At 55.1% G+C, this 27,749-nt stretch overlaps 8 protein-coding genes across 8 annotated transcripts; 4 read left to right on the top strand and 4 right to left on the bottom strand.

Moving 5' to 3' along the window:
* The first annotated feature begins 276 nt into the window (after window positions 1-276).
* Window positions 277-2,036, top strand: CDEST_04174 (Putative aminotransferase, class-I, pyridoxal-phosphate-binding, aminotransferase, class I/classII). The gene is made up of 2 exons (XM_062920333.1): window positions 277-1,641; window positions 1,700-2,036. The coding sequence occupies exons 1-2, from the start codon at window positions 338-340 to the stop codon at window positions 1,755-1,757; spliced, it is 1,362 nt and encodes a 453-aa protein (XP_062776384.1). The 5' UTR covers window positions 277-337; the 3' UTR covers window positions 1,758-2,036.
* Window position 2,037: 1 nt separating this feature from the next.
* On the bottom strand, window positions 2,038-3,743 carry CDEST_04173 (Putative six-hairpin glycosidase superfamily, glycosyl hydrolase, family 88). The gene is made up of 2 exons (XM_062920332.1): window positions 3,633-3,743; window positions 2,038-3,556 (listed from the first exon to the last, which is right to left on the bottom strand). The coding sequence occupies exon 2, from the start codon at window positions 3,227-3,229 to the stop codon at window positions 2,039-2,041; it is 1,191 nt and encodes a 396-aa protein (XP_062776383.1). The 5' UTR covers window positions 3,230-3,556; window positions 3,633-3,743; the 3' UTR covers window position 2,038.
* A 2,095-nt stretch (window positions 3,744-5,838) lies between these two features.
* Window positions 5,839-8,711, top strand: CDEST_04172 (Putative F-box domain-containing protein). Its single transcript, XM_062920331.1, has 2 exons — window positions 5,839-8,023; window positions 8,113-8,711. The coding sequence occupies exons 1-2, from the start codon at window positions 6,472-6,474 to the stop codon at window positions 8,151-8,153; spliced, it is 1,593 nt and encodes a 530-aa protein (XP_062776382.1). The 5' UTR covers window positions 5,839-6,471; the 3' UTR covers window positions 8,154-8,711.
* Window positions 8,712-9,208: 497 nt separating this feature from the next.
* Window positions 9,209-11,884, top strand: CDEST_04171 (Putative BRCT domain, poly(ADP-ribose) polymerase, regulatory domain, WGR domain-containing protein). The gene is made up of 3 exons (XM_062920330.1): window positions 9,209-10,159; window positions 10,214-11,503; window positions 11,560-11,884. The coding sequence occupies exons 1-3, from the start codon at window positions 9,392-9,394 to the stop codon at window positions 11,680-11,682; spliced, it is 2,181 nt and encodes a 726-aa protein (XP_062776381.1). The 5' UTR covers window positions 9,209-9,391; the 3' UTR covers window positions 11,683-11,884.
* A 1,179-nt stretch (window positions 11,885-13,063) lies between these two features.
* On the bottom strand, window positions 13,064-17,327 carry CDEST_04170 (Putative NACHT nucleoside triphosphatase, P-loop containing nucleoside triphosphate hydrolase). Its single transcript, XM_062920329.1, has 7 exons — window positions 16,892-17,327; window positions 16,629-16,821; window positions 16,302-16,562; window positions 16,069-16,242; window positions 15,971-15,995; window positions 15,338-15,916; window positions 13,064-15,258 (listed from the first exon to the last, which is right to left on the bottom strand). Exons 1-7 carry the CDS (start codon window positions 17,270-17,272, stop codon window positions 13,125-13,127), a joined length of 3,747 nt encoding a protein of 1,248 aa, XP_062776380.1. The 5' UTR covers window positions 17,273-17,327; the 3' UTR covers window positions 13,064-13,124.
* Window positions 17,328-17,800: 473 nt separating this feature from the next.
* On the top strand, window positions 17,801-19,965 carry CDEST_04169 (Putative peptidase S28, alpha/Beta hydrolase). Its single transcript, XM_062920328.1, has 2 exons — window positions 17,801-19,105; window positions 19,185-19,965. The coding sequence occupies exons 1-2, from the start codon at window positions 17,889-17,891 to the stop codon at window positions 19,699-19,701; spliced, it is 1,734 nt and encodes a 577-aa protein (XP_062776379.1). The 5' UTR covers window positions 17,801-17,888; the 3' UTR covers window positions 19,702-19,965.
* Window positions 19,966-20,124: 159 nt separating this feature from the next.
* CDEST_04168 (Putative glucose-methanol-choline oxidoreductase, glucose Oxidase, domain 2) lies at window positions 20,125-22,087 on the bottom strand (the record flags this gene model as incomplete). Its single annotated transcript, XM_062920327.1, has 4 exons — window positions 20,125-21,323; window positions 21,383-21,512; window positions 21,562-21,827; window positions 21,889-22,087. The coding sequence occupies 4 exons, from the start codon at window positions 22,085-22,087 to the stop codon at window positions 20,125-20,127; spliced, it is 1,794 nt and encodes a 597-aa protein (XP_062776378.1).
* Window positions 22,088-23,220: 1,133 nt separating this feature from the next.
* On the bottom strand, window positions 23,221-25,644 carry CDEST_04167 (Putative NodB domain, Galactose-binding-like domain superfamily; the record flags this gene model as incomplete). The annotated part of the gene is made up of 3 exons (XM_062920326.1): window positions 23,221-24,959; window positions 25,032-25,430; window positions 25,500-25,644. 3 exons carry the CDS (start codon window positions 25,642-25,644, stop codon window positions 23,221-23,223), a joined length of 2,283 nt encoding a protein of 760 aa, XP_062776377.1.
* Window positions 25,645-27,749: the final 2,105 nt, after the last annotated feature.

Here is a 27,749-nt window from a genome sequence, read left to right as displayed (position 1 = left end):
TGCGAAGGGTTCCCTCAGATTTCAATGCGGAAGCTGAACCGGACCGGGTGCGTTTCCAGGACCTTACATCGGTTTGCTAAAGTTGTATTGGTGAAACGGCTTTTCTGAGCACGTTTGCGCAGGTTTAACCCATGCCGCATGCGATAACACGAGGGGATCCCCCTCCGACCAGCGGAGGCCGTAAAGGTGCTCAAACTGCCCCCCTTTCCTCCCGCCGCAACGACGCCGATCGGCGAAGACACGGAGTACAACATAATCGCCACCAAACCCTCCCGTTCTCCCTCGTCGTGAAACCACTCTAACTTGACAGCATTTCGCCAGTGAAGGACGGCGTGACATGACCTGCACCACGTCCCCCAACGGCGCAATGCTCTCCCCGCGCGGCGCGAAGACGGCCTCGGCCCTCCGTCGGCCCTGGCGCTTCGCCCCTGCGCAGACCTACTCCGCCTCGAACCCGTCGGGCGTCATCTCCTTCGCCCTGGCCAGCAACGCCCTCGTGCTCGACGACATCGCCTCCTTCGCCGCCCGCGTCCCGCTGCCGCCGGACGTTTTCACCTACGGCTACAGCACCGCCGGCGGCGCCCGGCTGCGCGCCGCCGTGGCGTCGCATCTGAACCTCACCTTCGGCCCGCACACGCCGCTGGCGCTGGACGACGTCCAGCTCGCCTCGGGCGCGACGGCCGTGCAGTGCGTCCTCGCCTTCGCCCTCGCGTCCGCGGGCGAGGGCGTGCTCACGTCGCGGCCGGTGTACGGGCGCTTCGAGCTCGATTTTGGCAACGAGATGGGCGTCGAGGTGGTGTACGCCGACACGACGCCCGACACGTGCCTCGAGCCGGGCGTCGTCGAGGCGTTCGAGGCGGCGCTGCGGCGGTCGCACGCGCGGGGCGTGCGGATCCGCGCCGTGATGATTGTGAACCCGAACAACCCGCTCGGCCGGTGCTACCCGCGCGAGACGCTGGTGGACATCATGCGGTTCTGCCAGCGGCACAGAATCCATCTCATCAGCGACGAGATCTATGGGCTTTCGGTGTTCTCGTCGTCGTCATCATCGTCGTCGTCGTCGTCGTCGTCGTCGGAACCGCTGCCGGCCTTCACGTCCGTGTTGTCCATCGACCCCAAGGGCGTCATCGACCCGGACCTGGTGCACGTGGAGTACGGCCTTGCAAAAGACTTTGCGGCCCCGGGGATGCGGCTCGGCGCGCTGGTGTCGCGGAACCGGGCGCTCCACGAGGTGTTCTCGAGCGTCGTGCGGTTCCACAGCCCCGCGGGTCCGTCGGCCGCGATCGCGGCCGCCATGCTCGAGGACCGCGAGTGGCATGACGGGTTCGTGTCCGGGTCCAGGGAGAAGCTCGCGGCAGCGTACGGGTTCGTGACGAGGGGGTTGGAGGACCTGGGCGTCGGGTATGTCCGGGCGAACGCCGGCTTCTTCGTGTACGTCGACCTATCGCCGTGGCTGCCGCCGCCGTCGCCTCCTCGGGGGGAGGAACACGGCACGGACCAGGAGCGGGAGTTTGCGCTGGCGCAGAAGATCCTGGAGAAGGGTGTGTTTTTGCACCCTTGCGAAGAGCACTGTCTTGCGCCGGGGTGGTTTCGTGTGGTGTACACCCAGCCGCAAGAAATCATCGGCGAGGGTCTGAAGAGGTGAGTCGGACGAGCAGCGAAGAAGGGGAGGGAGACGTTTCGCTAACACGATCTGCAGACTTGGTGACGCATTGACTAGCTTGCCGTGGGCGACATCGAAGAGCAAACAATCATGATCTGCTGCGTGTAGGGCATGTTCCGGAGTTGCCATCATGCGTTAACTGGGAAGCATAGAGAAAAAAGCAGAAAGAGGAACACGAATAGATGTTTATGTAAATGTGGTGGGAATATACAGCACCCCCGATGTAAGGGGGTTACGAAACTAAAATATATAAATCATGAACATGCTGAGTTTGAGAGGGGGGGACCCATGATTCTTGATTCTCATCGGCCCATGCTTCTTCTTTTCTTCTTCCGTCACGTCAAGTCACGTCTTGCCTGCAACACCCCGCCCTCTTTAAAAGTGGTAGCGGCGGTTGTAGGTGCGCGGGCTGCGGGGGCGGGTGGCAGGCTTGGTCTGGTTGAACGTCTCCCACTCGTAGGAGGCGAACATCCAGGGGCCGACGCCCTTGTAGTCGTTCATGGCGATGGGGACCGAGGTGTAGTAGTCGAAGCTGGCGTCGCTGTTGAGCGAGCCGACCTCGACGGTGCCATCCCAGTTGACGGTGCCGTTGGCGTTCTCGACGACAAAGGTGGTCAGCTCCTGGTAGCCCTTGGCGGCCGCCGGGAAGTACTTGCGCTCGGGCAGCAGGCCGAGCTTGATGCCCTTGAGCCAGGCGAAGACGAAGAGGGCCGAGGCGGAAGACTCGATGTAGTTGCCGGTGCGGCTGACGTAGGCAGGGTCCATGATGAGCCACCAGCCGCCGGTCTTGTCCTGGGAGTTCTTCAGGCCCTCGGCAAGGGTGGTGAAGTACTTGGACAGCTTGGCGACGCCGGGGTGGCCGCGGGGCAGCAGGGGGATGACCTCGAGGAGGGCGACGGCGTACCAGCCGACGGCACGGGACCAGATCAGGGGCGAGGCACCAGTCTGCTTGTTGGCCCAGACGGCCTCCTTCTTCTCGTCGAAGCCGTGGTAGAGCAGGTTGAGGGTGCGGTTGCGGGTGTGGGCGTCAATAACGTCGAACTGGTTGACAATGTCGTTCCAGGCGGTGGTGTTCTTGCTGTCGAAGAGGGAAGTCCACTTGGCGTAGAAGGAGTCGGCCATGAAGATGCCGTCGAGCCACATCTGGTCATCGTAGTCGGGGCTGCGGTGGAAGAAGCCGCCCTCGAGGGTGCGAGGATGACGGTCGAGCTGCTCGCGGATGGTCTTGGCGGCCGTCTTGTACTTCTCCTCGCCAGTACGCTCGTACCACCAGAGAATGTTGTTGCCGATGCGGTACTCATCGAGGGAGTAATGGGTGGGCTTCCAGTTGAGGATGCTTCCGTTGGCGAGGACGACGCGGTCGTCGATGCGGCTGCGGTACCAGTCGACGAGGGCCTCGTCCTTGGTGAGCTCGATTGCGGCCTCGAAACCGTCGTACAGGACGGCCTTGGTGTAGTGGAAGGGCTTCTTGTTGTCAATCTCGTGCTTGGTGAAAGACTCGGCGGTCCAGGCCAGGTAGGGACCGGCGGCCGCGGCCGCGGTCGCGAAGAAGAGAACGGACTTCATGATGGGGCTTGGCTGCGCTGCTGCAAGGGGAAAAGAATGACTAAAACTGTACACCGAACCGCGAGCAGGAGTGAATGAATGAACGGTGGTGTAGTGAGAAACAAGCAAGCGTGAGACCGGATCTGAGTCGCCAAGCTTTCAACAAGGCATGCTAAGGCTGGGCGAGGGAGCTCTTTTTATCGGCGCCCAGATCGGAACCAAGCCGGTTCGGCATCACGCTGGATTCTTGATCTTGGGTAGGGGGAGGGGGGGATGGACCCATCGACGAGGTTCTGGGATCATTGGGATGAGTCGGGGTGATTAGGGACGACGCGAGTGGGGGTTGCGCTTATTGATCATCAGCAGAAATTCAGAAATGATCAGATGAACGAGGCAAAAGGGCCTGCGAAGGCGAGGGGCTTACAGAGGGCCAGCCGGGGGAGGCGACTTGGTGAGAGCTGCATTTTGCGCGTCCAAAGGGGGAGGACGCTGCAGGGTGCGGATACGGGGCGGGCTACCAGGCGGGCGTCGTCGGCCTAGTAGGAGCTTGTTTGTGAGCCAAGTACCGTTGCATTGCCTTCGTCACCACCCCCCGGCTCGATATGGTGTAGTTCATCTCCGCCCATGGCGAACGTGGGCGAGGGTGGGTGAATCGAGGATGGAAAAATGAAGTCCGGATCCAGTCGTTGACGAGAGCGAAGTGAGGCTCCCCGCTCCCGAGTCTTGGCGCATGTCTTGGCATGTCTTAAGAAGATGAATCAGGCCCGCCAGCTGCAGCATCGGTGGGTGGCATTGGGAGTGATTAGGCGACTTGGGTGCTTGTCAGCGCCGAGCGGCCCCGGTACTTGCATCAAAGCTCACCTTCTGGATCAGTTTAAACTTATGGGGCCTTGTGCTTCAAATAAAGGCCAACAGAATTGTCCGCAGGTCAGAATTGCTGGACGAAGGACACCGGGGGGGGGGGCCTGGCTCAACCCGTGGAGTCGTCAACGGAATCGAGGCACCTGGTTGGAGGAATTTTGAAAAGAAGCACCACACCTCGCGTGATGTGGGCAGGTCGCGGCCATTGCGCGGAGCGTTGCCAAGCTGCGTATTCGCTGCGGCCCCTTCATCTCGAGAATCAAGCTCACCTCAAGCTAAGCTGCGAGCAGGAAAAACACCCCAATTTGAGTACGACTCTTCAGCCCGTAGTCGTGATTAGGATTCGCCGGAAAGCCTGGAACAAGCGTTTCCAGGGTATCCGTCCGCCGGGCATGTCTCTCTCTCTCTCTCTCCCTCCACCTCTTCCTTTCTCCCCTTTCGTCGGCCGGCCTGTCTCGCAGATTCCGGTTGACTGTATCTGCTGGCCGCCCTGGGCTGCTGCGATTGAACATGATTGCGCAATCCTATGTGAAAAGCAATGGATGGCATCAAGTCGGCGATGCTCCGTTCGCCCGTAGAGGCGGGAGTGGTGCAATACAGCGCAGCGGGTGATCACTTGATGCTGCAATACTATGTTAAACTTCAAGCTTGTTCGTCAGGGTTGTTAGCTGGAACAATCAATTAAATTAACCGTTTCTCAGTCTCGCCGCCAAGACTTCTTTACAATAAGCCGTTGGTCGGGGTAGACTCTCAACTCACCAGGGGCAATGTGTGTCGGACTCCATCAATCTGCGACGATTCCGTGAACGAACGGCAAAGATCCGAAGATCCAGTCCGTCTGGACAGCATGGGTGACAGCTTCCACGACGAATGCGACTATGGCCGGTTGATTCCGAGGAACCCAAGGGATCGGCACGAATTCGTTAGTTGAGAGGCAACCAGAATCGCTCACGTCCAAGGGCTAGTAAGTGGGTGAGTGCGAGAGAAGAAAAGAAAAGAAAAGAAAAGGGAAAAAAGAGACAACACAGTGGCAGAAGCCGTCGAGTCGTCATCTCCGCCAGGGGCCAGCGGGCGATCATTCCCTTCCCACGCGCACATGAGCACATGAGATTGAGACCGTACGAATACGCTAGGCGACTGCCAAACAACGGGACGCGATTCAGTTGACGATCGTCGCTCGACCTTTATTGGCCCCCAATTAACCGGCTGACTCATCAGCAAAGTCCCCCTTTCTTCCACCAAACTCAATCAGCAGTCGCTGCTGTAACGCCTTGACGAATACCCAGAGGTTGATGTTTCCAAAGTGAGATATGATTGGGAATAACCCCAAAAGATGATGCAGATGGTTGTCTTCAGTGGGCTGTAGATTGTTGATTGTAAAGAGCGACGATGGATTAAGCTACATGAGACACCGTCCCTTTGGAAAGTTAATTTGACTGTACGAACATTGTTCGTCCCTGTCTACCTAAATTTGGGCAGGTTCAAGTTCTGTCCGGAAAATCGATGATAAGTCAGCAAAAACGAACAGGGGGTCGACTTCCCTATCGGGAGCTGAGTTTATGCGGGCGGAGCGCTGTAGCCTGCGCAAGGACCACACGCAGTACGCATCTATTCAAGCCGATGTTTCCAAGGAAGGAGAACAGTCAGACAGAGAAGCACGGACCACAAGCTGCTGGTCACGTCATTCTTGTGGCCCGAGCTCCAATGCAATCAGATGTAAATCAAACTGCGCATCGCATCGTTAGATAGAAACATGTGTGTGCTGCAGGTTGTACAGCTTGCCTAGGAGAGACTCCTATACCAAAGGGCTTTTCTCGTATCCAAAGACCAAGGGTACAGTTCAGGGACCATTGACAGCCAGCCAGCCAGCCAGCCACCGAGCGCAATCTGTGTTGGGAGACGGCGGCGACAACCTCTAGTCGTCTCCGATCCAAACCCAAAAATTGGACGCCACCAAGCAGGAACCGGCGCTGGTGCGGCGACAACCACACCCGCCACAACAAAGGAACGTGTAAGAACTAGGCGTTGCGAGGCTGATGCGGCACCGATTTATTGCCTCCGACACTGTCGCCGTCAAGAGCGGCTGGAGATGCAACTGCGTTCCTTTTTCATCGCATATCCAACAACCAACCGGAATTCTCACCTCCAGTTCCCCGCTTCTGCCTAGAGCTTAAGCACGAGCCACCACCCTCACCTCGACTTTCACACCACCACATCTCAACCTTCACCAACGACTTCTTTGGAACCTCACTGACAACCTTTTTTCTTCCTTTCTGAATTCCACTCTCCCGAAAATCAACACCTCGATCCGCCGGTTTTCAAAGCCATCACCTCCCCTTCAAGACCCCCTTTTGCATTCGGATTCCCTGCGCCGAGGTGCAGCATTGCGCAACAAACAGAAAATGTCACAAACCACGCTGTCGGCTCCCACGCCGCCAATGTCAAATCCCATCATGTACACACCCACGAATCCCCAGTCCAGATCACCCTTCAACAAGGTCCCTCTTGAGGTCCTTCTCCGCATCTCGTCACTCCTCAACACGACGGAACTGAGCGCCCTGCGCCTCACGTGCAGGTCCATCGAGCAATCCCTGTTCAACACCTTCATGAAGGAATACTTCACCAAGCGTCAGTTCATGCTCACCGAGTTCAGCCTGCAGGCCCTCATCGATATCAGCAAGTCGCGGCTGAGTGATTGCCTCGACCATGTCATCATTGGCCTCAACTGCTTCACGCGCCACTACTTCCCCCCCGGAAAGGAGGCCTGCGAGACTCGCTACCGCGAAGCCCAGGCTGACCATTTTGCACTCGTCCACAGCGGTCAGCATGTCCTCATGCTGACCGAGGCTTTCCGCAACCTGAAGAACCTAAAGACAGTGGGCATCCGCGACTACAACTCCAAGGCCCGCAGCCTTCGCGATGGCTTCACTGCCACCTGGGCGAGCTACGGGGCCACGACGCTCGAGAAGGAGACGGAAGTCAACCTCTTCCGCGTTCCCATCGACGAGATCCAGGCCTACACCAACAAGGTCTTCATTTCCCTCTTCACTGCACTCGGCAATGCCGGCGCACGCCCCAAGGCCTTTGAGCTGCTCCGGAAAGGCCAGGGCGTCCCCTCGGATGACGCGTTCAACCTCTTCACCAGCTATCTCGGGCCCAAGGTCGCCCCTGTCATCGAAGGCCTCGAGACCTTCATCTGTGTCGTCAACGTAGCCAACGGCCCGTTCAGGACCACGGCTCCGACGCACGGCGCTGAGGACAACACGGCCTTCAGTCGACGTCGGCACGACTATCTCCTACGTCTCTTCCTTGGCTACATGTCCAACTTGAAGCACCTAAGGTTGAATTTTAGCCACCCGGGCAACAACTCGGATGCCGTCGATCACTTCATCAACTGGCTGGGCACTCCGGCTTTCAAGTCCCCGTCCACGCCTCCCATTTTCGACCCCCAGCTTCCATCGCCCCCTCCCCCGGTGGCGTTTCCGCATCTCGAGGAGCTCAATCTAGGCTTTCTGGATGCCGAGCCAAAGCGGCTCATTCATCTTGTTCGGAAGCTCTCGCCGACGCTCAAGAAACTGGAGTTCTGGAAGCTTACTCTGTGGAACAAAGCAGCCGAGGCCCGCGGCACAGAGGAGCGACGTGACCACTACAAGGTCAACCTGTGGGCCAAGATGCTCAAGGCGCTGTGCGACGTGCCTAACTTAAACCTGGACCACATCATGATCGGCAGCCCTGCCCAACGTACCTTCATGACGAACACCAAGGTCTGGTTCCATAGCAAGGACGCCTCGCCCAACGACAAAGTAGACAGGAAAGAGTACACGGGCATCGACTGGAAGCACTTTGTCGAAGAATTGGCCGGGCAAGTCAAGGCGGAACTTCCGCTTGAGACGAGTTCGGACTCGGACGAAGACGACGTGTACGACTCGGACATGGACGACAACTTGATGGAAGGTGAGTGAAGACCCCATCCCGCGCGCTTGTTTGGCTTTTTGCACAGCACGCCCCTCTTCATCCTTTGCGTTCTAACACACCCCGGTCAGAAGAAGAGCTAGATGATGACGATGAGGATGGCGAAGAGTGAGGATGTATTGTGGCTAACGACTATCTATACTACTTAATTCAGACGACTTGATGAACTTACACTACGAAGACATGGCTTACTATCCGGACGACATGCAAGAGGCGCTAGAGGCGTGGGAAGATATGATAATGCACGAATCGGGCTTTCATCCCCTGATGTTTTCGTAATTACGGGTGTATTTCTCTTCGACACTGGCACAAGGGCCGCCAGTGGACGTCTTGGCATTTATGGCCCTGAATTAGACTGGAGCTTGGGTCGAGCCATCGCCGAGCTTCCATACTGCTTACTGCGCACAATGTATATGAAGTCGTGAGACTGAAGGCCCAACTGAGATGGAAGAGCAGAGTGAACCGTAGATTAGTGACATCAGATAGATGTATGACGTTGGAAAGATGAGGTCGTTCAGGGGGGGTCAGTTAGATTCAGGTTGCAGGATCCACTCTCTAGGCAGATGGGCCTGGCTTGCTAGAGCCAAGATGCCAGTGATGTTTAGGGGAAGAGGTTAGAAAGCCAATGGAGGAAGATGTTAAATAAAATAAAAGTCAAACCACAAGGTCTGGGCCATCACCCTGTTGGATCCCGATGTCGTCTTCCCCAACTCGAAGCCTATATACACGGACCCGCAGCAGGCAGGAATTGTCCCTGTAAACCAGAAGCTCCTCCCCAGAAAGGAGCTTGGGAACGAGTTTGGGTAGCGCACGTGAACACGCGAGGTCCTCGAGGGGTCCGCGGTGGTTCGTGCGCCAGGCACCAGCGGCGTTGGTGCCTGCAACTCCCTGTTGGTTAGACCCAGAAGGAGCTGAAAGCATACCGCGCCTTCCCTCCCTCGGTCAGTGAAGTATCCTGTACAATACCTTGACAATGATATATGTATGTATGTATGTATGTATGTATGTACCTCCTCACCCGTCTGCTGTGCTGTGGGTACCTTCTTAGGTCGTCCAGTGGCACATGGGCCGACATGCGCTTCTCAGCAGACGCCAAAGAAAAGGGAAAATAAGATAAATCATCTTCGGTTCCCTCTCGCCTCGTCTGTCTCCCCTTCACATTCAAATCATTTCCACCCCTTTCACACGTTTCCCCTCACCAATTGGGACTCAATTCCTCTGCCAACGACTGCCCATCAGAGCCCATAATACCCTTGCAGCACATCTGGATCTCTCGTCCACCCTTCCCTGTCTCTCCCCGAGCCCCTTTAAAGTCCACAGTCCCCCCTACTCTCCACATCGTCACCCACAATGCCCCCAAGAAGGTCGGGCAGGTCAGCTGCTGCGGCCACCGCCAGCGCGCCGGCCGCTCCAGCTGCTCCGGCCACCCAGCCATTGGACGGCGCCGTTGTCTGCATCAGCGGCACCTTTGACAAGAAGCGCGCCGAGCTCGAGTCCTGGCTCGCGTCCCTAGGCGCCGGCATCGCAAAGTCCATCACCAAGAAGACGACCCACCTCATCACCATGCCCGAGGAGTTCAATGCCGTCACCACAAAGGTCGCCTCGGCCCAGAAGAACGACATTGCCATTGTCAGCCTGCAGTGGGCCGAGGATTGCGAGTCCCAGGCGACCCTCCTCCCCAAGACTGGCTACGAACATGGTCAGCAAGCAGCCGCGACCAATGGGCCCAAGAAGAACGGAGCTTCGTCGCAGGCCAGCACGGCGCCCAAGGCCAACGGCGCAGGAAAAAAGCGCGCCAAGGCCGATGCGCAATCCGACAGCGAGAGCGATGTCAAGCCCGACGTCAAGAAGCAGAAGGCGGCCACAGGTTTCAAGGGCAAGAAAAAGCAGAGTGCCGACGACGATGCTGACGACAAGACTGACGTGAAGACACAAGTCGCTGCCGCAGACACCAAGGGCAAGGCGGGCAACAGTGCTCCCAAGGCACTCAACGTTCCGCTCGACGAGGGATGCAAGGTCCAGGGGACCGTCTACATCGCCCCCGACGGTGTCATTTACGACGCTTCGCTCAACCAAACGAATGCCACGAGCAACAACAACAAGTTTTACCGCATTCAGGTGTGTACACGCTGATCAAGTCTCGTGCCCACTCTCGTTTCTGACATCCCACAGCTCATTCAAAACGGTACGACGTACAAAACGTGGACTCGTTGGGGCAGAGTCGGCGAATGGGGTCAAAGTGCGATCCTCGGCAGCGGCACCCTTGCCGATGCTCTGAGCAACTTCGATAAGAAGTTCAAAGACAAAAGCGGCCTCACCTGGGCCAATCGTGCAGACGACCCAAAGCCCAAAAAGTACGCCTTCATTGAGCGCAGCTACGAGCCAGACTCCGACAGCGACGACGATGACGGCGACAATGCTGGTCCCGCCGTTAAGGTCAAGGATGAGGAGTCCGATGACGCTCCGGAGCCGGTCCAGTGCACGTTGGAGAAGCCTGTCGAAGAGCTGATGAACCTCATCTTCAACCAGCAGTACTTCCGCGATGCCATGACGTCCATGAACTACGATGCCAACAAGTTGCCGCTCGGCAAGCTCAGCAAGAACACGATTCTCCGCGGTTTCCAGGCACTCAAGGACCTTGGTGCGCTCTTCAACGATTCGACACTCGCCGATTCCAAGTATAGCATGACCGTACCGGCAGCAACTGAGTACCTGTCGAACTTGTACTACACCCTGATCCCCCACGCCTTCGGCCGCAACCGTCCTCCCGTCATTCGTAGCGGTGATATGCTCAAGAAGGAGGTCGACTTGCTCGACAGTCTTTCCGACATGAAGGTTGCGTCCGATCTTATGAAGGTCGACCGCAAGGTCCACGACGTTCACCCCGCCGACAGACAGTACCAGGGTCTCGGTATGGATGAGATGACTCCAATCGATCGCACAAGCTCAGAGTTTGCTCTTCTCTCCGAGTACCTTCAAGGATCCAAGGGCGCGACCCACCCCGTCAACTACAAGGTGGAGGATATCTTCCGCATTGAAAGACAGGGAGAGTTGGAGCGCTTTGAAAAGAGCGAGTTCTCGTCCATCAAGTCAGACCGACGCTTGCTTTGGCACGGCTCTCGAGTGACGAATTACGGCGGTATCCTTAGCCAGGGTCTGCGGATCGCCCCTCCCGAGGCCCCCGTGTCTGGGTACATGTTCGGCAAGGGTATCTATCTCGCTGACATGTCCTCCAAGTCGGCAAACTACTGCGTCTCCGGTAGCTCTGGTGGTCAGGCCTTGTTGCTTCTCTGTGAGGCCGAGCTCGGCGACCCGATGCAGAAGCTCGTCAACTCGAGCTACAACGCCGGCGAGACCGCCAAAGCGAATGGCATGTGGTCCACCTGGGGCCAGGGTCAGACCGGTCCCAGCCAGTGGAAGGATGCCGGCTGCGTCAACCCATCGCTCAAGGGTATCAAGATGGTGAGAACACCCCATCGTAAAATTCGCCGAGAGAACTGTCACTATAACTGTTACAGCCCGATGTGAGTGTGAAGCCGGGAAATACCAACTACCCCAACGCATGGCTCCAGTACAACGAGTACATTGTCTACGATCTTGCACAGGTTCGCCTCCGCTACCTGTTCCGCGTCAAGATGTAGTATGGTTCATAGTAGCCTGGGAGCAGTGTCGAAGTTTTTTTTCCAGACTTGCACACTATCATGTCTTGCAAACGAGGAGACATCGAAAGTGTGATGTTTCATATTGTTGGGTGGAAAGGGGTCTGCGGTAAGCTCAAACGATGGGAAATGGCAGCCGGCGTTAGGTAGCTAAAAACGTAAATGAACTTGCTAATCTCTCCATGAACTTGAGTCCTCTAAAAGTTGTTGTCTCTCGGGCAAACTTGCCTGAGAATTTTCATGGTTTGCACTATGCGTTTCTTATCCTATTCTTCCCATCGAAGATGGTCACGCCTGATTTTTTGAACGGTTTTTGTCATATCCTTAGACGCCCTCGAGCATAACCACGACAACTACTAATGCTGTCCCTTGGATCCGTAAGTCGTCTCCTCCAACAGTTCGGGCGCCCGAGACCTTACACATCCGGAATTGCTGCGAAGCTCAAGTCACCGTGGTACCATCTCATCGTTTCTCGCGATGGGGGGGGGGCTTTCGAGCCGACTTGGAGTTTCCCGTGCGCCGTGTAGAAGTGAGGTTTCGATCATGGTGCTCGCGCCCGTCCTATTCTCAGCGGTGTTCTCTTCGATTTTTCCCCTGCGCTGAGAGGATTCCTGGCCAGGTTCGGCCCTAGACTGAGACTGAGAGACCGATGGTGTTGGGTACGAGAGCTATGGTATGGAAGGGTTGATGGTACTACAGTCTCCACAGATATTGAGGATCGAGCCGGGATGCCCTCGGAAATCCGCTTTAGCACCGGTGCCTAGGTCTTAGGTACCTCATCAGGCCTCTGTACATATCAATAAGCTGACCTTCGCGATGATTTTGTAGACGTGAAGGTGACCACAATACCCAAGTTGAAAATCAGTCTTTGCATTACGGTTGAGAAGAAGGTTCAGCGAAAAACCAAGTCGCCAAATCATACGTGTAGTTTTGATCATTCTTTTCACTTTACGCTAGACTGCAAGCCTCTTTGCAACTTAATCAATTATGTTTCCGTTGAAAGTCGCGCTATGAAAATTACCTTTTACAGCAAATGTTTCGTTAAAAAGATGTCTTGCACCTGCGTGACGCAATGGCAAGCGTCTGGCAGCGTCCGCGCCCTGCGCAGACGGTCGGTTAAGTCGGTTCCATTCCGACCGCAGTAACGCCTTGTGCAGCGACCTGACTGGCCGCCAGGTTCCCTTACGCACGCTGGGGCTCTCTGACAACAGTGCAACACATCGCGTGAAAAAAGGCATAGTGTTATCCCTCCTGTGTTTATTTAGTTGACATAAACAAGCTCCTAAGCAAAAGAAAAGCCTATGATACAAATTTTCCTCTTTTAAGGGGGATTTTAAGTAGCCTATACCCTGTATAGAAATCCTCTATATATTGTAACTGGTAAAGTGTATGATAGGTGTACTACTCCTAAATATAAGAGTACTCTACACCAACGAATACTCGTTTCGATTCCACAGCAATACAGAATTTCTTAGCGATCGGTACAGACTCATGGACTCGGGTACATGGCAAGCTTCATCCTTTAGCGATTTCAGTAAATATTTGGCCGCGCCCATGTGTTTTGGACAGTACACAAGAGTAGAAACATCTAGACGCTTTAAAACCCGCAAGCCACATCGCTTGCCTTCAGTGGAAGACGTGGCGCATTCAAGAGCCGAGTTGAAGAACGCGGACAGCACGTCGAGAGCCGAGCCTAGTGTCACTAGGAAGTCCAGCCTGGCATGAAAGCTGACAAACGTGATCGCGAGGTCCCATTTCTCCACACGGATTGATTCGAACAGTGACGTAGAAAGAGCCTTCGCCCCCCTCGTTTTTTCGTATCCCAGTATAGTTTTGACGTTGTCTAGGAGCTCCAGCCAGAGGGTTTCATCGGGATGACTTTTGGTGATAAGTACGCGGAAAACCAAATCGAGTTCAGTGTCTTCCACACTAGGCACCATTCTCTCAATCGACTCGAGCAGGAAATTCATCGCCGTCGATTTTTTGTACCAAAGAGCAGATTTCAAGGCGTCGTAGGCTGCTGAGACAACATCTTGTTCCCCCTTGGAAGCATATCTCTCTAGCAACCAAGTGGCGGCCTTGAGAGACCAATCGCCATCTCTCTCGAGAATTATGGATAGGATGCCTTTCCCGCTTGCTGTCCGCGTAAATAACAGCTTTGCGGGTGGCAAGATTGAAAATGAGTCTCTCAGGTAGCTGAACAACCAGTCGTCCATCGGAAGGGTCGAAAGTCTCACAAATGGTTCTAGCCACCGCTCCTTGTGTGAACGGAATGGAGAACTTCTCGTGAGAATGAGGTGAATATCTTGGTGCATGCCGAGTTCATGATGGCAATCGGTATGGAAGTTGTCCGGGCAGCCAGCAGGCCATATTGCGCCACCTCGGGCGATGTATCTGGTGGCCAAGTTGACCAAACCACTGTAAAAACATTGAGATACCGCACCGTCAACGATTGCAACCGCTCTCTTGCGAGGCAATAAGCCTTGAAGGACATAAGGACTTATTGGTTGTGACCGATCGACAAATTTTGTCAATAAGTGCTCCAGCAACACATGATTGTCGATAGAATCGGCGTAAACTACGGCCTTGTGAAGGGCGACGTCGGAATCTGAGAAGTCTGGCGGAGGAACTTCGCATGCTTTTTTGACCGGCCAGCCGTACTCCAGGTAGTCCAGCCATTGTCTGCTGTTGAACACTCGAATGCCAGGCGGTCGCCACTCCGGATCCCACCAGGGCGCGTGCTCACTTTCAACCATGGTCCGCAACAGCATCTTGCAATGCGAGGTGGAAGTGGTCGGTGATAGTCTGTGTGTATACCAATGGCTCTTGGCATACTCAAGAAAGGGATACTCGGTTTGAACAATGTTCGTTGCGTTCCCAGATGAGGTTGCTTGCAATGGTGTTGGCAGCGGGATAGGCACAGAGTACGGTGTGGACTTCCCGAGAGACCTTTTGACCAAGCGAGCAATCCGCACGCCGGAGGATCCCGAGACTGCCGACTTCACGACCGTTCCGGCTAGGTCTGCAGGGCTGACTACTGGTAGACGGTTGGAAGTGGGTTTGGGATCCATCAATGCGCTCTTGAAGTCGTTGAAGTTGAGGTAAGTAAGGCATAGGATACCTACAGTGCTGTCCGCGCTTTCGTAGTCGAAATGAAAAGCTTCGAGTGGTCCCGAAGCAGGCTCCAGCAGATACTTTCGGATCGAATGATGGCTGAAGCGAACTGTCTCGTCTGAATATTCGATTTGGACCAGGTTTTCACACCAGACCGAAAGGCGATCGATTCCGTTGACGAAGCGATCTGGCCGAGAGTACTCTTGGAGCGGTTCCACCGACAAGGCCTCCTTGAGCTGTTCTAGCTTCAGCGGTTGGCGAACGACGGCGGTCCACTTAAAGATGTTCTGTGCAATATCTTCGTTTCCGTTCGAGATGACGCGTTGGAGCGCTCGATCGAATGTTTCAGGGAGCTTTCTAGGTATGTGATCCAAAGCTTCTCGGATTTTGGAATCTGTGTGCCGGGAACAAATGTCTTCGATCGTCAGAGATACCCAAAGAAACCTAGAAAGCGCATCTTGTCAGAACGTTGGGCTGCTTAATAACCTGGAGTCATTAGATAGATGCGGAGCAGGCAACTTACATCCCTTCCCCCCCAAGGCTGATCTCTCGTATGATATCTTTGGCTAGGAGAGGATCCTTGATTTTCAGCTCGCCTACAGAGAGCTTTTCAGAAACAATCTCGCTCACGTATCTGGAGAGGTCGTGAATGATACCATCCGAGCCCAAGGTCAGGGTGAAACAGGCCGAATCGCACAGAATGACTTCTTGTCTTATGCTCTCTCTCGACGAAATCAGGGTTTTCACCCTTGTCGAGCCGTTACATGCCCGGTACATTTGGACGAGAGCGTTGAGAAACGCCTTCCGTTCAGTAGCGGAACATTCGTCGAACCCGTCCAAGACTATGAAAAGCTCGTCGACTGAACTTGCTTTCTTGGACCAAAGATCCAACAGGGTACTCGTCTCAAAGAACGATTCATTCGAGGCTTCAAGAGCAGGTAAAAGCGTCTCGAGAGTGGAGAATTGATCCAAGGCTTGTCGAATCAGCGACCGAAGGATTTGCTCGCACTTCATACTTTCCGGGAGGTCGAAACATACGAAAAAGAACGAAACAACCTGGCTTAGACGCCGGTGCTTGATGAGATAGTCGACAATGTTTGCACTGGAAACAGTGAGCATGTGCCAATCTACATACGGCCAAGACGGGTTTACTTACGTCAGTATGGTCTTTCCAGAGCCAACTAAGATTGTGTTAGCTCTGCTATCCTCTACTTTGGCTCCATACCTTGAAAGAGTGGGCAGTATTCCACCTACTTTTCCCCATGATATGTAGCATGCTAGATTTCTCGCAGGTGTACCACTCCTGAAACTGTGCTTCATCAAAAACCCATTCGGCCGTGCCCAGATGACGTTTCTCCCTCGCAATCTTAAAGGCGGACGCATAATCATACGAAGAGAGTTTGGTCAACAACGTCTCCCATTTCCGTTCTGGGACTCTCGCTGTTAGAGAAAACGCGGGAATGAGTATTAATTAGGATGAAACTTACCATTGTTCGCAGTTTCGTTAGCTTGTCTGAGACATCCGACTTGCTTCTCTGACTGAGAAAACCATTTGGCGAGGCCTTTCCTAGTTTCCGCAGCCTGACGACGCTCTTCTGCCTGTGAAAGGTGCTCCTTTTGATCTGCCTGAGATTTGGCGAGCGATATCTCGTCCTGAACATTTTCCGCCCTCAGCCGCACATCGTCAACGTAGGGTTTCATCTCCCCGTGGAAAGACTGGACAACAGCACCCAAAAGTTGTTGCTGCCCTTTCTCCTAGCATTAGTTGACAACGAAGTTAAATAAGACATTGATTAGGACGAGTATGATCATACAAGGCTTTCTGATTGCGATCATGATCTGTGAGCAACAACATATTACTGAGGCATGAAATTCGTACGTCGCATCTCTCAATCGCGCCGAATTGGGGAAAAGCAGCCGATACTCGGCAAATACTGGACAGAGCCGGTCAAACCCTCGAAGAAGCTCGGAAAACTGTTGGAAATACGACGTGAAATTGGCCAACACCTTTCTCGCGGTCAGTTCCCGAATCCTCTAAGACTCCGGGGATGAAAGCCGCAACTGGCTGCATACGAACCGTGAAAGCTAACTTCACCGAACCCCAAACAAGAGCAGCGATTTCGGGGTGCGACGAGACGTATGTGTCCACGGTATGGTTGAATTGCTGGACGATCTGCAGGAGCGAAAACAACCTCGTAGCGATGCTTCTGCCTTTGCGGGCGGGGTTGGCGCGGTCCAAGTCTGCGGTGAAGGTGATGACGGAGTCGGCATCGCACGAGGTGCCCTTGAGAGATTGGAGTTTTGCGCGCTCATCATCGGTTAGAGTGGCCTGAAAAACGGCCAGCGCATGCTTGAGGCCATCTTGGTTCCCGTCCTGGTGAGATGGACTGATAGACCTATTGGCCGATATTTTATCTGGGGATTGTAACGCTAACGAGAGCCGGCTGCCGCTCATCATGGAACGATGGCCGAGTATCTTTGGATGCGGGGCCACAGAGGGAAGATGCAGACGCCTACAGCATGGCCGAAATCGGTTGGGAGAGGGCTCAGCTTATATTCCTGGGCATGGCCTGCATGTTTGTTACGTACCGCACCAGTATGCAGTATGCCTTGTGCCGCGTGAAAGCCCCAAGATCAGCTACGTATGGCACAGCCACAATTCACGTCAAAGTCGTACAGCAGCAGCCTGGAACTTGACATTGAAGGATATAAGAGCCGTGTCGACCAAGAACCAAGCAATGTAATTCAACCCGTGAACAAGAGATCAACCAAAAGGCTGCTAGATACGCTATTGTGCCGTTGCTTTAAGCTGCTTAAACCGCTTAAACTCAATCGATAACATCGTCATCGCTGATAAGGACAACCCCACAAAAGATAATTATGTCATCAAATATGAGCTTGGAGCCTGGAAGGTCTAATCGGTACGTACCTTATCCGGGACGATGATGGCGGACTTACCCCGCACCTGCCACCGGGCCCCCCCATCTTCTTAGTCACAACAACACTTCCAACGCTCACCACACCCACCAACTGCGGGACGGACATCATTGGCTTCCCCATCACACGCCGGCAACATGGCGAACTGGAAGCTCGGAGCTTGTTTAATCGTGGGCGCGGCGCGGGCCATCACGGCACTGGGGCCGCCGCAACACATCGCGAACGACGAGGCATGGAACGTCATTCAGTCGACGTTCCGGTCCCAGCCCGAGTCCGTTTCGGCGTATTCCGAGTACCCCGAGTATCCCGAGTACAACATCTCTGTCCCCGTGGATCATTTCCACAACGACTCGCGATACGAACCCCATTCCGATGAACACTTCAACCTTCGTTACTGGTTCGACGCGAAGCACTACCGCAAGGGAGGCCCCGTCATCATCCTGGCCGCCGGAGAGACGGATGCCAAGGAGCGTCTGCCCTTCCTGGACCATGGCATCCTCTCCATCCTCGCCGAAGCCACTGGCGGCGTTGGTGTTGTCCTGGAGCATCGTTACTACGGCAAGAGCTTCCCTGTGCCTGATCTCAGCACTGAGAACCTCCGCTTCTTGAGTACCGACCAGGCTCTTGCAGACACGGCCTACTTCGCAAAGCACATCAGCTTTCCCGGCCACGAGGACCTGAATCTTACCGCCCCGGGAACCCCCTACCTCGCTTATGGAGGCTCTTATGCCGGTGCCTTCGCCGCTTTCCTGAGAAAGCTCTATCCAGAAGTCTTCTGGGGTGGCATCTCTTCCTCCGGTGTCACAGCCGCCATTATTGACTACTGGGAGTACTACGAAGGAGCCAGGCTATTCGCACCTGGCGACTGTGCTGAAACGACCCAGAAGCTGACCCAGGTTGTGGACAACATCCTGCTTGGCAAGTCTGAAGATGTCAAAGCTAGTCATGTGAGCGAGCTCAAGGATCTTTTCGGCCTTGGCCCGCTTCAAGATGACGACTTTGCCAGCACCCTTTCCTATGGCATTTCCGGCCTTCAGTCAACGAACTGGGACCCGGCTCTTGACTCCACCGGCTTCGGAACCTATTGCGCCACCGTCAGCTCGGACAGGGTGTTGTTCGGTAGCACCCGCCACCTCAAGCCTGCCGTTGAGAAGTTGCTCTCCGTCAGCGGCGCCGACGCGAAGCTGACGAACCGCTTGCTTAACTACGTCGGCTATGTAAGGGATTACGTCAAGAAGGGCTGCAAAGACGGAGATCTGGTGAAGTGCTTCTCGAGCCGGAACCCGAGTGACCACCAAAACACTACACTCAACCAAGGTTCTGGTCGCAGCTGGCTTTACCAGGTATGCACAGAGTAAGTTGTTTCGAGTGCCTCCGCCAGCCGTACCCATAATGACACGTTGTCTGACGGAAGGCTGACCTGCGTTTTGTAGATGGGGCTACTTCCAGACTGGCTCCGGCGTGCCCGAAGATCAACTCCCGCTCATCTCGCGCATCATCGACGTCGAGTACAGCTCTATCTACTGTCGTGAGGCTTTCAACATCACCAAGCCCCCGAATGTGGACGCCATCAACAAGCACGGTGGTTTTGACTTCAGCTACCCCCGCGTCGCCATCGTCGACGGCGAAGCTGACCCCTGGAGAGCTGCTACACCGCATAAAATTGGCTTAAACCGCAAGTCGACGACAAGCGAGCCGTTCCTCCTCATCGAGCTTGGTGTCCACCACTGGGACGAGAATGGCGTGAAACCCAAGGACGTCACTTCGCACTTCCCCCCTGCTTCCATCAAAAAGGTGCAGGCCCAGGAAGTAGAGTTCGTCACGGCCTGGATGAAGGAGTGGGAGGAGACCCAGCGCCAACTAACCGGTGGAAAAGGTATGTCATCCGAAATATCTAGGTCAGGCGGTATGCTGACCAGAGCGTCAAAAGCAGCGTTTGAAGAGTTGTAGAAAGCACTTTGAAAAGGCTACCAAACCTGTACCCAGCCTTTGGAATGCTGTAGTATACGTTACCCATTATTGCTGCCGCATAGACCACTACTCTAGCAAAAAGAATATAGACGTACTCTGGAGTGCTTGATAGAGCATTGGTTCCCTCTTTCTTCAACGACTCAAGTCAAGAGATCAGGCCCTGGAATTTGGCCTCAGAAAAGTGTGAGGTTATCCGGGACAAGAGACAGACAGTCACAGAATAGCCAAATTGGCATTGATACATGTTTCTGACATTGCGAAGGAACTATTCACTACGTGTGTTCCCGAGAGTTGCCCTTCGTTCAGTACCTGTTCCAGCCTTCCGTGTAACACATATCAGAGGACACCAATGGACTCACTGGGTTTGCACTTTAATCATATCAGCAGCCTAGCGGATGTATATTAGCGAAGTGGACGCATCTCCAAACTCATTCGCCTTACCTTCTCGGCGACAGCATAGACCGTCATGGAGGTGGTCGCGCCTACAGTCGTGGGCATCATCGAGGCGTCGACAACTCTCAGTTTCTTGACGCCGTAGACCAGCAGGTTCTCGTCGAGCACGCCGCCCCACTCGCGGGGCATCTTGGCCGTTGTGCCGACGGGGTGGTACACGGACGGGATGATCTGCCCCTTAGCCCAGTTGACGAGCTGAGTGTCCGTCGAGACGCCGGTGCCGGGCGACGTCTCGCGGGCCTGGTACTGCGCGAGGTCTCCCGTGGTCATGTACCGACGCATGAACTTGATGATCTCGGCCATGACGTCGAGGTCGATGGTGTTGGACGCCGCGCGGTAGTCGACCAGCATCTCGGCCTCGGGCTGTGCCGTGTTCAGGAGAATGTTGCCGCGGGACATGCAGTGCAGGTTTTGCACTGAGCCCCCGGGGCCGTACATCATCATCTCGGAGAAGACGACGTTCTTTGACCGCATGAGGCGGCCCCAGACTTTCTGCTGTTGCTTGTAGCCCTCAATCTGCTCGGCGGTGTAGCTCGACGGCAGATGGGACCTGGGGTCTTGAGCCTCGAACGCTCTGGCGAGGGTCTCGAACCTGTCTGGGCTGACGACGGGCAAGCCGATCATGGATGCGAGAGCCGGCGGTCCGCCGCCACCCCAGCCACCGCCGCCAGAGTTGGGAAGCGCTCGGCCCCACTGATACGAGATGCTGGGAATGTAACTGTGGTCCTGAAAGTTGGACCCGACGCCGGGGAGGTCGACCTTGACGGGGATGCGGGCCTGTTCGAGGTGGGCGCGGGGCCCGATGCCGCTAAGCATCAGCACCTGCGGCGTGTGGATGGACCCGGCGGCAAGGATGACCTCGCGCCGTGCCTTGATCTGGACGGGTGCGGCTCCCGTGTTGTTGCGCGAGACGAACTGCACGCCCGTGGCGGTGTCCCCGTCGAAGAGGATGCGGTTGACCCTGGCGCCGACGATCATCTCATAGTTGGGCCGGTTGAGGCCGTCCCAGTGGCCGGTGCGGGCGTAGGAGCGCTGGAACTGGACGGGGTCCTGGGACATTGGGTACCAGTAGAGGCCGGCCTCGCCGGCGCCGCTGTCGACGGGGATGGTCATACCGGGCATCTTGGACATGGCGTTGTAGAGGATCTCTGGGAGGTGTGGTTAGTATATGGAGAAACTGTTGATGGGCGAAGGTAGTTGCACTTACTGAGGCTGGACTGGAGGGGACCCTTGCCGAAGGCAGCGTAGATCTTGGAGGTCGTGCCCCAGTACTTCATGTCGTACGTGATGTTGTACTCCCGAGCTTGAGCGGCATCAGGAGGGGCGAGAGTGATGCCCTAGACACTATCAGCCTTGAGACACTGCCTTGGGTGGGAACAGCCTTACCTTCTTGAAGTAAGGGAGCAGGTTGTCCCAGTCCCAGGTAGACCCGGGTCCGCCCAGATCTTTCCAGGCGTTGTACTCATCCTTGGTTCCTCTCAGGAAGACCTGGCCGTTGACGTTGGAGCTCCCGCCCACGACGCATCCAATGCCCACGGAGAAGCTGCGGCCATTGAGGTTGGGGCACGGCTTGGACGTGATGTTGTACATGCGTCGAGGATTCATGCCCGTTTGGCTGTCGTAGTATCCGTACTCGACCACGAGAACGGTGTCTTTTCTTCTCCGTCAGATCGGGGCCACAAGGGAGTGATGAACCGGGAAGGGAAAGCTCACATTTACCGTCTTCGGTAAGACGATCGCCAACAGTCAGACCAGAGGTGCCGCCGCCGACGATGACATAGTCATATTCGGTGGCCAGTTGCTCTGCCCTGGTCAGGATCTGGACGTGTTCGGGATGTTGAGTCGGCCATGCGGAAACTAGATGAGAAACTGCAGCCAAGAGGCAAAGGGCGGTCCCTCTGAGAGAAGGCATCTCGTCGTTCTACTGAAGTGGCAATTTGGACGTCAGATTCTGAAGAGAAAGCGGGTATGCGGAGAACGAGTATATTCTGAAGATCGGTTGACCAAAATGGTCTCGTTCTTTGAAGTAGCTTTGCCTCATTTATGTACCTTCTGAATCACCCTCCTCATCGTTAACATGCTCTTACAGATGAAAAGAATTGGCTATGCTGTGAAAGACCCGGCTCTTCATGTAATGATAAATAGTATAGGACGAAGCCGTATCCGGCCGGCATGTCTGCTAAAAGGGCCCTCCACTATCCAATTGGCTGGGACAAAGGGTTTCATTTAGCTCTGAATAGGCTCAAATCGACCACTGCCGGGGAGCGAATCGGCGACACGAGAACTGTCGCAGTGAGGTGCCGCGACTAATACCCAAAGTGCGGGGGAAGATGCTAAGTCGGGAACTGAAAAGGTGCCAGCGTTACTATATTGTAAAACCGCATGTTGCGGAACAGCCAAGAAAGAACATTTGTGCGCGCTTCTGTGACGCTCTTTGGCTGGAGGCGGATAGCCGAGAATAACATGTGGATGGACACTGAAGTTTATGATCTGACATGGACGGAGAATATCCACGGTAGTACCCTCGTCGGCTAAGTGTCCAGGTATCCAGGTCATTCCTCGAACCGGCATGTAGAAGTCGGAGTCCTAAGATCCGGTGAGCCAGGACGAACAACTGCTGAGTGGCTCGCATACTTATCCACCGAAGTAATGCATTTTTGCGATGTTCATCATGCGGGAGATGTCGGGGCTGTTTATGACCATCGACAGAAAGTGTTTACGACTGACATTGAACGATGATCAATCCCAAGATCCCATCTCTTCTTAGAAAACATACTGGAGATGGTCATAAACAACCGAATCCTGAGGTAGTAGTAGATCAAATAATTATATGGACATACCCGACTAGCTCGAAAGCAATTATCCCAACCAAGGTTCCAGCGGAACTCCAAGGTGAGTCTCTCATTAGATTCTTGATTAATATTATTATTGGAAGGCCGACTCCTATGAGTCTCTTATCTACCAATCAGCCAACGTCTTGACACTAGACGCTCTTCTGGCCGCTCGAGTTTCATTGCTCCTCAAAACCTACGATGCCTTCCGCACTCAGAGCGGTGGTGCGTTTGGATCCTCCATGCACTGATCGATGCGCATGATCTGCTTGCCGGTAGCCTTGGCCTGCCTGATGAACTCGGGGAAGTAGTTGACGGTCGAGTTGTACGAAAAGTGCATGACGACCAGGTTGCCCCCCTTAGCCACGTCCGAGTTGAAGGCGTCGAGCTGCTTTTCCGGGGTGCTCGTCTCGGCCCAGAGCCAGTCCTGGACGTCCACGCTCCAGTTGACGAGATAGGCCTTATCCGACCTGGAGGCGGCCGCCCAGCGCTGGCGCATGCGCGCGCCCTCGACGCCAAACGGCGGGCGGAAGTAGTTGGACCTCTCGCCGAAGATGTTCTCCATGACCCTGTAGTCCTCGTTGTACTCCCAGTCAATGCTCTCAATGGTCGGGAGCCCCTCCATCCGCGGGTGCGTGTGGGAGTGCAGCGCGATCTGGTGGCCCTCGCTCTTGAGCTGCTGGTAGAGGCTGGCCATGCCGGTGGAGGGGTTCTCGAGCACCGCACCGACGGCGAAAAAGGTCACTTTGATGCCGGCGTCCCGGACAATCTGCGCCAGCCTGGCGGCGTACTTGGGGTTGCCGTCATCGATGCCAAAGGCGAACGAGTTGGGCCGCGTGCAGGCGAAGACGAGGGTGCCCGAGGGTAGCTTCTGAGGTATGGTGACGCCCGAGGGAATGGAGGGGACGATCTCGATCTTGGTCAGGACGACGGGCTCGGCGCTGTACACGCCCCTGATGGCGACACTGCTGACGCGCTGCAAGTTGATGTTGAAGTGCGAGATGGGGATGTAGATATCGTTGCCCTTGGCGTACCGGGCCGCCTCGAGGCTGTCCCTCGTCTCGGGATACGGCGCCACGCCCGAGTTGCATTGCGAGTTGTGCTGCTGCAGCGAAACGGAGAACTTGGTGTGGCCCGAGTAGGCAATGTGCAAATACGAGCCGCTGTAGCTGCGAAGGTCCCGACAGCCGTTGCTGACGAGCGTGGTGAAGGCGTAGTCGGGGACTTTGGCGTTGATGGTGACGCGGTTGGAGCCCCAGGAAAGGCCCATGTCCTCGCCGCCGTGCCAGAACCCGAGCGAGTTGGTGCTGGCGCTGCTGAAGGTGTCGATGACGAAACCCGAGACCGTGGCGACGGGCGCCGGGACGGTTGCAGTCGGCGATGCCGGGCTGGTCGTCGAGGGCGGCGTCCATGCACTGGGAGTGCTTCCGCAGTAGAGCGCCAGCGGGCCCAGGGTGAGCGGTTGGCTGGGCGCCGAGATGACGATGGATCTCAGCTTGGACAGGTTGAGCCCGCTGAACTTTGACCAGGGGAAGCTGTACAGCCTCTCAGTTCCGTCGAATGTCCAGCCAAGCTGGGCGGTGGTCTGGGACGATGACGCCGTCGCCGCGCCGTCGCACGTCGTCTTGGAAGACAACTCGATCTTGAACGTCGTACCGGCCGGGGCCTTGATCCGGAGCGCTATGCCGCCAAACTTTGTGGCATCGACGCATCCGACCTGGGAGTAAAAGTACGACGAGGTGGATTTCGGCGTCAGAGTGACGTGGTAGTTGTTCACGAGAACGGACTGCATCGTTCCGTCATGACCGGTCGGCAGCAGAAGTGCGTTGTAACCCAGGAAGTCCAGGCGCGACTGTGACGCCCAATCATCAACCAAGAGCGGCGAGCACCCCGGTGAGGTGGACAGGCTCGAGGATGGCGCTGGAGTAGAAGTGGCCTGGGTTGGCGCATTGGCTAGGCAACTTGATTAGTACCAGGCGGGCCAAAGACCGGGTAAAAACACCATCCAGATCTCGCAAAACTCACTGGCAGAGGTTGTTGGGCCCTGGCCGCAGACGAACGAGATCTTGTCCAACTGCCATTGCTGAGTCGATGAGAAGGACTCGATGACAATGGAGAGAGCCGCGTTGAGGTTCGCCCCGGCAAAGCTACTCAGCGGGATGCGGACTGTCTGCCAGCCGCCGGTAAGCCCGGTGACCCGGAAAGCCGTCTTCGTGTTGGTCGTGGCCGAACAGCTCGATGCTGAGCTGAGTTGAACCGTGAACGCCGCGCCTGACACAGGTGCCTTGATGTCCAGCTGCACATGCGTGTAGGAGTCGGCCTGCAGCGCCTGGCAGGGAAACGTCTCGTAGAAGTATGCTCCGCTCTTGGGGGTGAAGCTGAGGATGCCGCCGGACGCGGAGATGCTGGTCATGCTAGCATCGTCTAGTGGAGTCAGTCAGCTGGTGTGCTGGAAGAACGGCCCATAAAGTGTGCACTCGGGGGTCATCTTACCTGACGTCCACGAACCAAGATTGTTTCGGTTTGTTGACAGCGTGTTGGAGAAGTCGTCCACCAGGAGGTCGGAAACGCACGCAGCAGCGGCAGCCACTGCGATGTAGGCCGCAGCCAACAGGCATTGCGCCTTGAGGTACACCATATTTTACGAGGCTTAACTCTCTCAGCGTTCCGTCTCGTAGAACTTTAGATGTAGAGGAATAAGTGTCCTTAGGCCTTGGCAAACCCCTGCCCAACAGACGGGGACCATATGGCGGAACAACATCCCCATCTTATATGTAAGTAAGAGCAGCACAACAAGACGTGCCGAGCATAGATAGATCTTGGCAATAAAAGCCAAAGTGCCGCCCGTGGTTCGGGTTAAGAGCCCCCCCTCCCCCCCGGTCGTTCCAACAGAAATATCATGCGACCCGGGCATGGAGGATGTCGCCCAGAAGTCAATGAGATGGTGTGTGGCCCTATTCGGTCGATGCAGGGCGTCACTAATTCGTTTTCCCCGGGGCCGCTAGAAAATCTCGACCTCCCAATAATGGGGTCGCTGCAACAACAATTGGTCCCCTGGCCCCGTGCGCACTTGGCGTTCGTCAACGGTTTTCTTCCATTACATGGTACACACACCTGAAGGGGAGGGCATGGGCTGTGCTGGCTATGATATTGGACTGATCGGTGTCACCCGTGCTGACTACCTACCCCCCCCGGGCCGCGTCTCCATTTATTTGGATTCCGGGCCCATCACGGGCCTCACCCGCGTTGCCGCGTAACAATGAAGCGGGGGGGTGTGGCACGGCTACGGAGAGCTTGTTGTGCATTCTTCCGTTGGGAATCCCGGCCCGGCCAAGCTTATGTGAGCTGCGTGAGCACGCCATGGCGCTAGCATAGTCTCGCAATACGATCCTTGGCGTTGCCAGGCGCTCCCATTCGCCGGGTTGAGGCCAAGAAGGGGTTAGGACAGAAGAGAAGCGGCGAGAGCCTGATGCATTTTCGTATATGCACAACATGTGGACCACCAATTCCATTTTCATAGTCTTGTATTCAGGCGAAACAAAAGAAAACATTCTTGTTACTCGCGTTGGAATAAGGTCTCTTGAACGCCCGTTTGTAACAAACTCATCTCGGATAGCTCTTGTACGAGACGCGTTACGGGGTGTGTGGGGTCTTCCCCAAGCTTTTCACCTCCCTTGGAAGGGTTCCAGACGTTGGTCAGAGTTATCCAAGTGAACTTGCATGTAGATTGACATGTCACAAGTTTTGTCGACTGTCTCGTCTGGTCCATTCTAGCTTCTCTCTCACAGAAAACAGAGAACTACTATCAGTTTACTCAAGTAAATCAGAAAACAGCTCCAACAACTGACAAGTTTCCGCTTCGACTCCATGATACCCGTATACGTACGTAGCTGTTATTGGGTTCAATGTGTTTGAAACATAGCGTCGGGATATGCTAAAAAATGTATAGAGTCAGGTTATCATAAATCAGACCTTTCGGTTATGCCGTTTGCTGCTAAGAGCTCACATATTGGGCATCACAATAGAGTGGCAATCGATATCTCGTCTACCTCTGAACAGAAAACATTCCGCAGGTGCATGTTGGATTGGGCATAGTGGTAAAGAAAATAATAGCGACTACTATCACTACGTGAACCTTAAGTGGTTGCCTTTGGCGAAACATTGTGGATAACATCGAATTGAGACTTCAATCGGTATCGGCGGTCATTTGGAAGAATCTTACTTTAGATTGGACGTGAAAGTACCTAGCTTACTGTTGTTTATTGATGAGGCTATATTGTCCTTAGAATCAGCCCTACACAGTTTCTATACTCTTATATTGATACCGCGGTAGGTGGCACTTTGTGTGAATAGTTTGTAGCACGACTTCAAACTTATGCAATGGCAAATGGAATTCCAAACAATGAAGCTTTGCACGAGAGACTCTAAGCATTGTAACAGAAGGCAAGCCATGACTATTGGTCTTACGACCCTTCCCTTTAGACCACACATCTAACTTCTCGAAGAGCCCTGGACAAACGGCTGCTTCGTCCCTCATTTTCTTATTCTCTGACGTCACCTTTAGACGTAACGAAGAAAGTGACTAGGACGCTGGAATTCCATCGATTTCGTCATGTGTCCGGGGTCTCTTTTGTTCTTCAGATGTGTACACATCATTGGCGCAAGTGTTAATAGCATTTGAGTATCTATCAGAGGCATTGTTAAATATTGAGATAGAGTGCATCCAAAAATCTTTCCTGCTCT

The sequence above is a fragment of the Colletotrichum destructivum genome, chromosome 3 (assembly GCF_034447905.1).
Source record: "Colletotrichum destructivum chromosome 3, complete sequence".
NCBI classification, from domain to species: domain Eukaryota; kingdom Fungi; phylum Ascomycota; class Sordariomycetes; order Glomerellales; family Glomerellaceae; genus Colletotrichum; species Colletotrichum destructivum.
This window is presented reverse-complemented; position numbering and strand designations above follow the sequence as displayed.

Bases quoted from the DNA above. Each gene is read 5' to 3' on its own strand.
- CDEST_04170 (XM_062920329.1), bottom strand. From the start codon at position 17,272: ATGATGAGCGGCAGCCGGCTCTCGTTAGCGTTACAATCCCCAGATAAA. The intron at 16,243-16,301 runs GTAAGTTTCATC...CGAGAGTCCCAG, and splicing joins TAACGAAACTGCGAACAATG to AACGGAAATGGGAGACGTTG. The intron at 15,996-16,068 runs GTAGGTGGAATA...ACACAATCTTAG, and splicing joins GCTACATATCATGGGGAAAA to TTGGCTCTGGAAAGACCATA.
- CDEST_04171 (XM_062920330.1), top strand. From the start codon at position 9,392: ATGCCCCCAAGAAGGTCGGGCAGGTCAGCTGCTGCGGCCACCGCCAGC. The intron at 10,160-10,213 runs GTGTGTACACGC...GACATCCCACAG, and splicing joins ACAAGTTTTACCGCATTCAG to CTCATTCAAAACGGTACGAC. The intron at 11,504-11,559 runs GTGAGAACACCC...TAACTGTTACAG, and splicing joins CGCTCAAGGGTATCAAGATG to CCCGATGTGAGTGTGAAGCC.
- CDEST_04172 (XM_062920331.1), top strand. From the start codon at position 6,472: ATGTCACAAACCACGCTGTCGGCTCCCACGCCGCCAATGTCAAATCCC. The intron at 8,024-8,112 runs GTGAGTGAAGAC...CACCCCGGTCAG, and splicing joins GGACGACAACTTGATGGAAG to AAGAAGAGCTAGATGATGAC.
- CDEST_04169 (XM_062920328.1), top strand. From the start codon at position 17,889: ATGGCGAACTGGAAGCTCGGAGCTTGTTTAATCGTGGGCGCGGCGCGG. The intron at 19,106-19,184 runs GTAAGTTGTTTC...TGCGTTTTGTAG, and splicing joins CTTTACCAGGTATGCACAGA to ATGGGGCTACTTCCAGACTG.
- CDEST_04173 (XM_062920332.1), bottom strand. From the start codon at position 3,229: ATGAAGTCCGTTCTCTTCTTCGCGACCGCGGCCGCGGCCGCCGGTCCC.
- CDEST_04174 (XM_062920333.1), top strand. From the start codon at position 338: ATGACCTGCACCACGTCCCCCAACGGCGCAATGCTCTCCCCGCGCGGC. The intron at 1,642-1,699 runs GTGAGTCGGACG...CACGATCTGCAG, and splicing joins ATCGGCGAGGGTCTGAAGAG to ACTTGGTGACGCATTGACTA.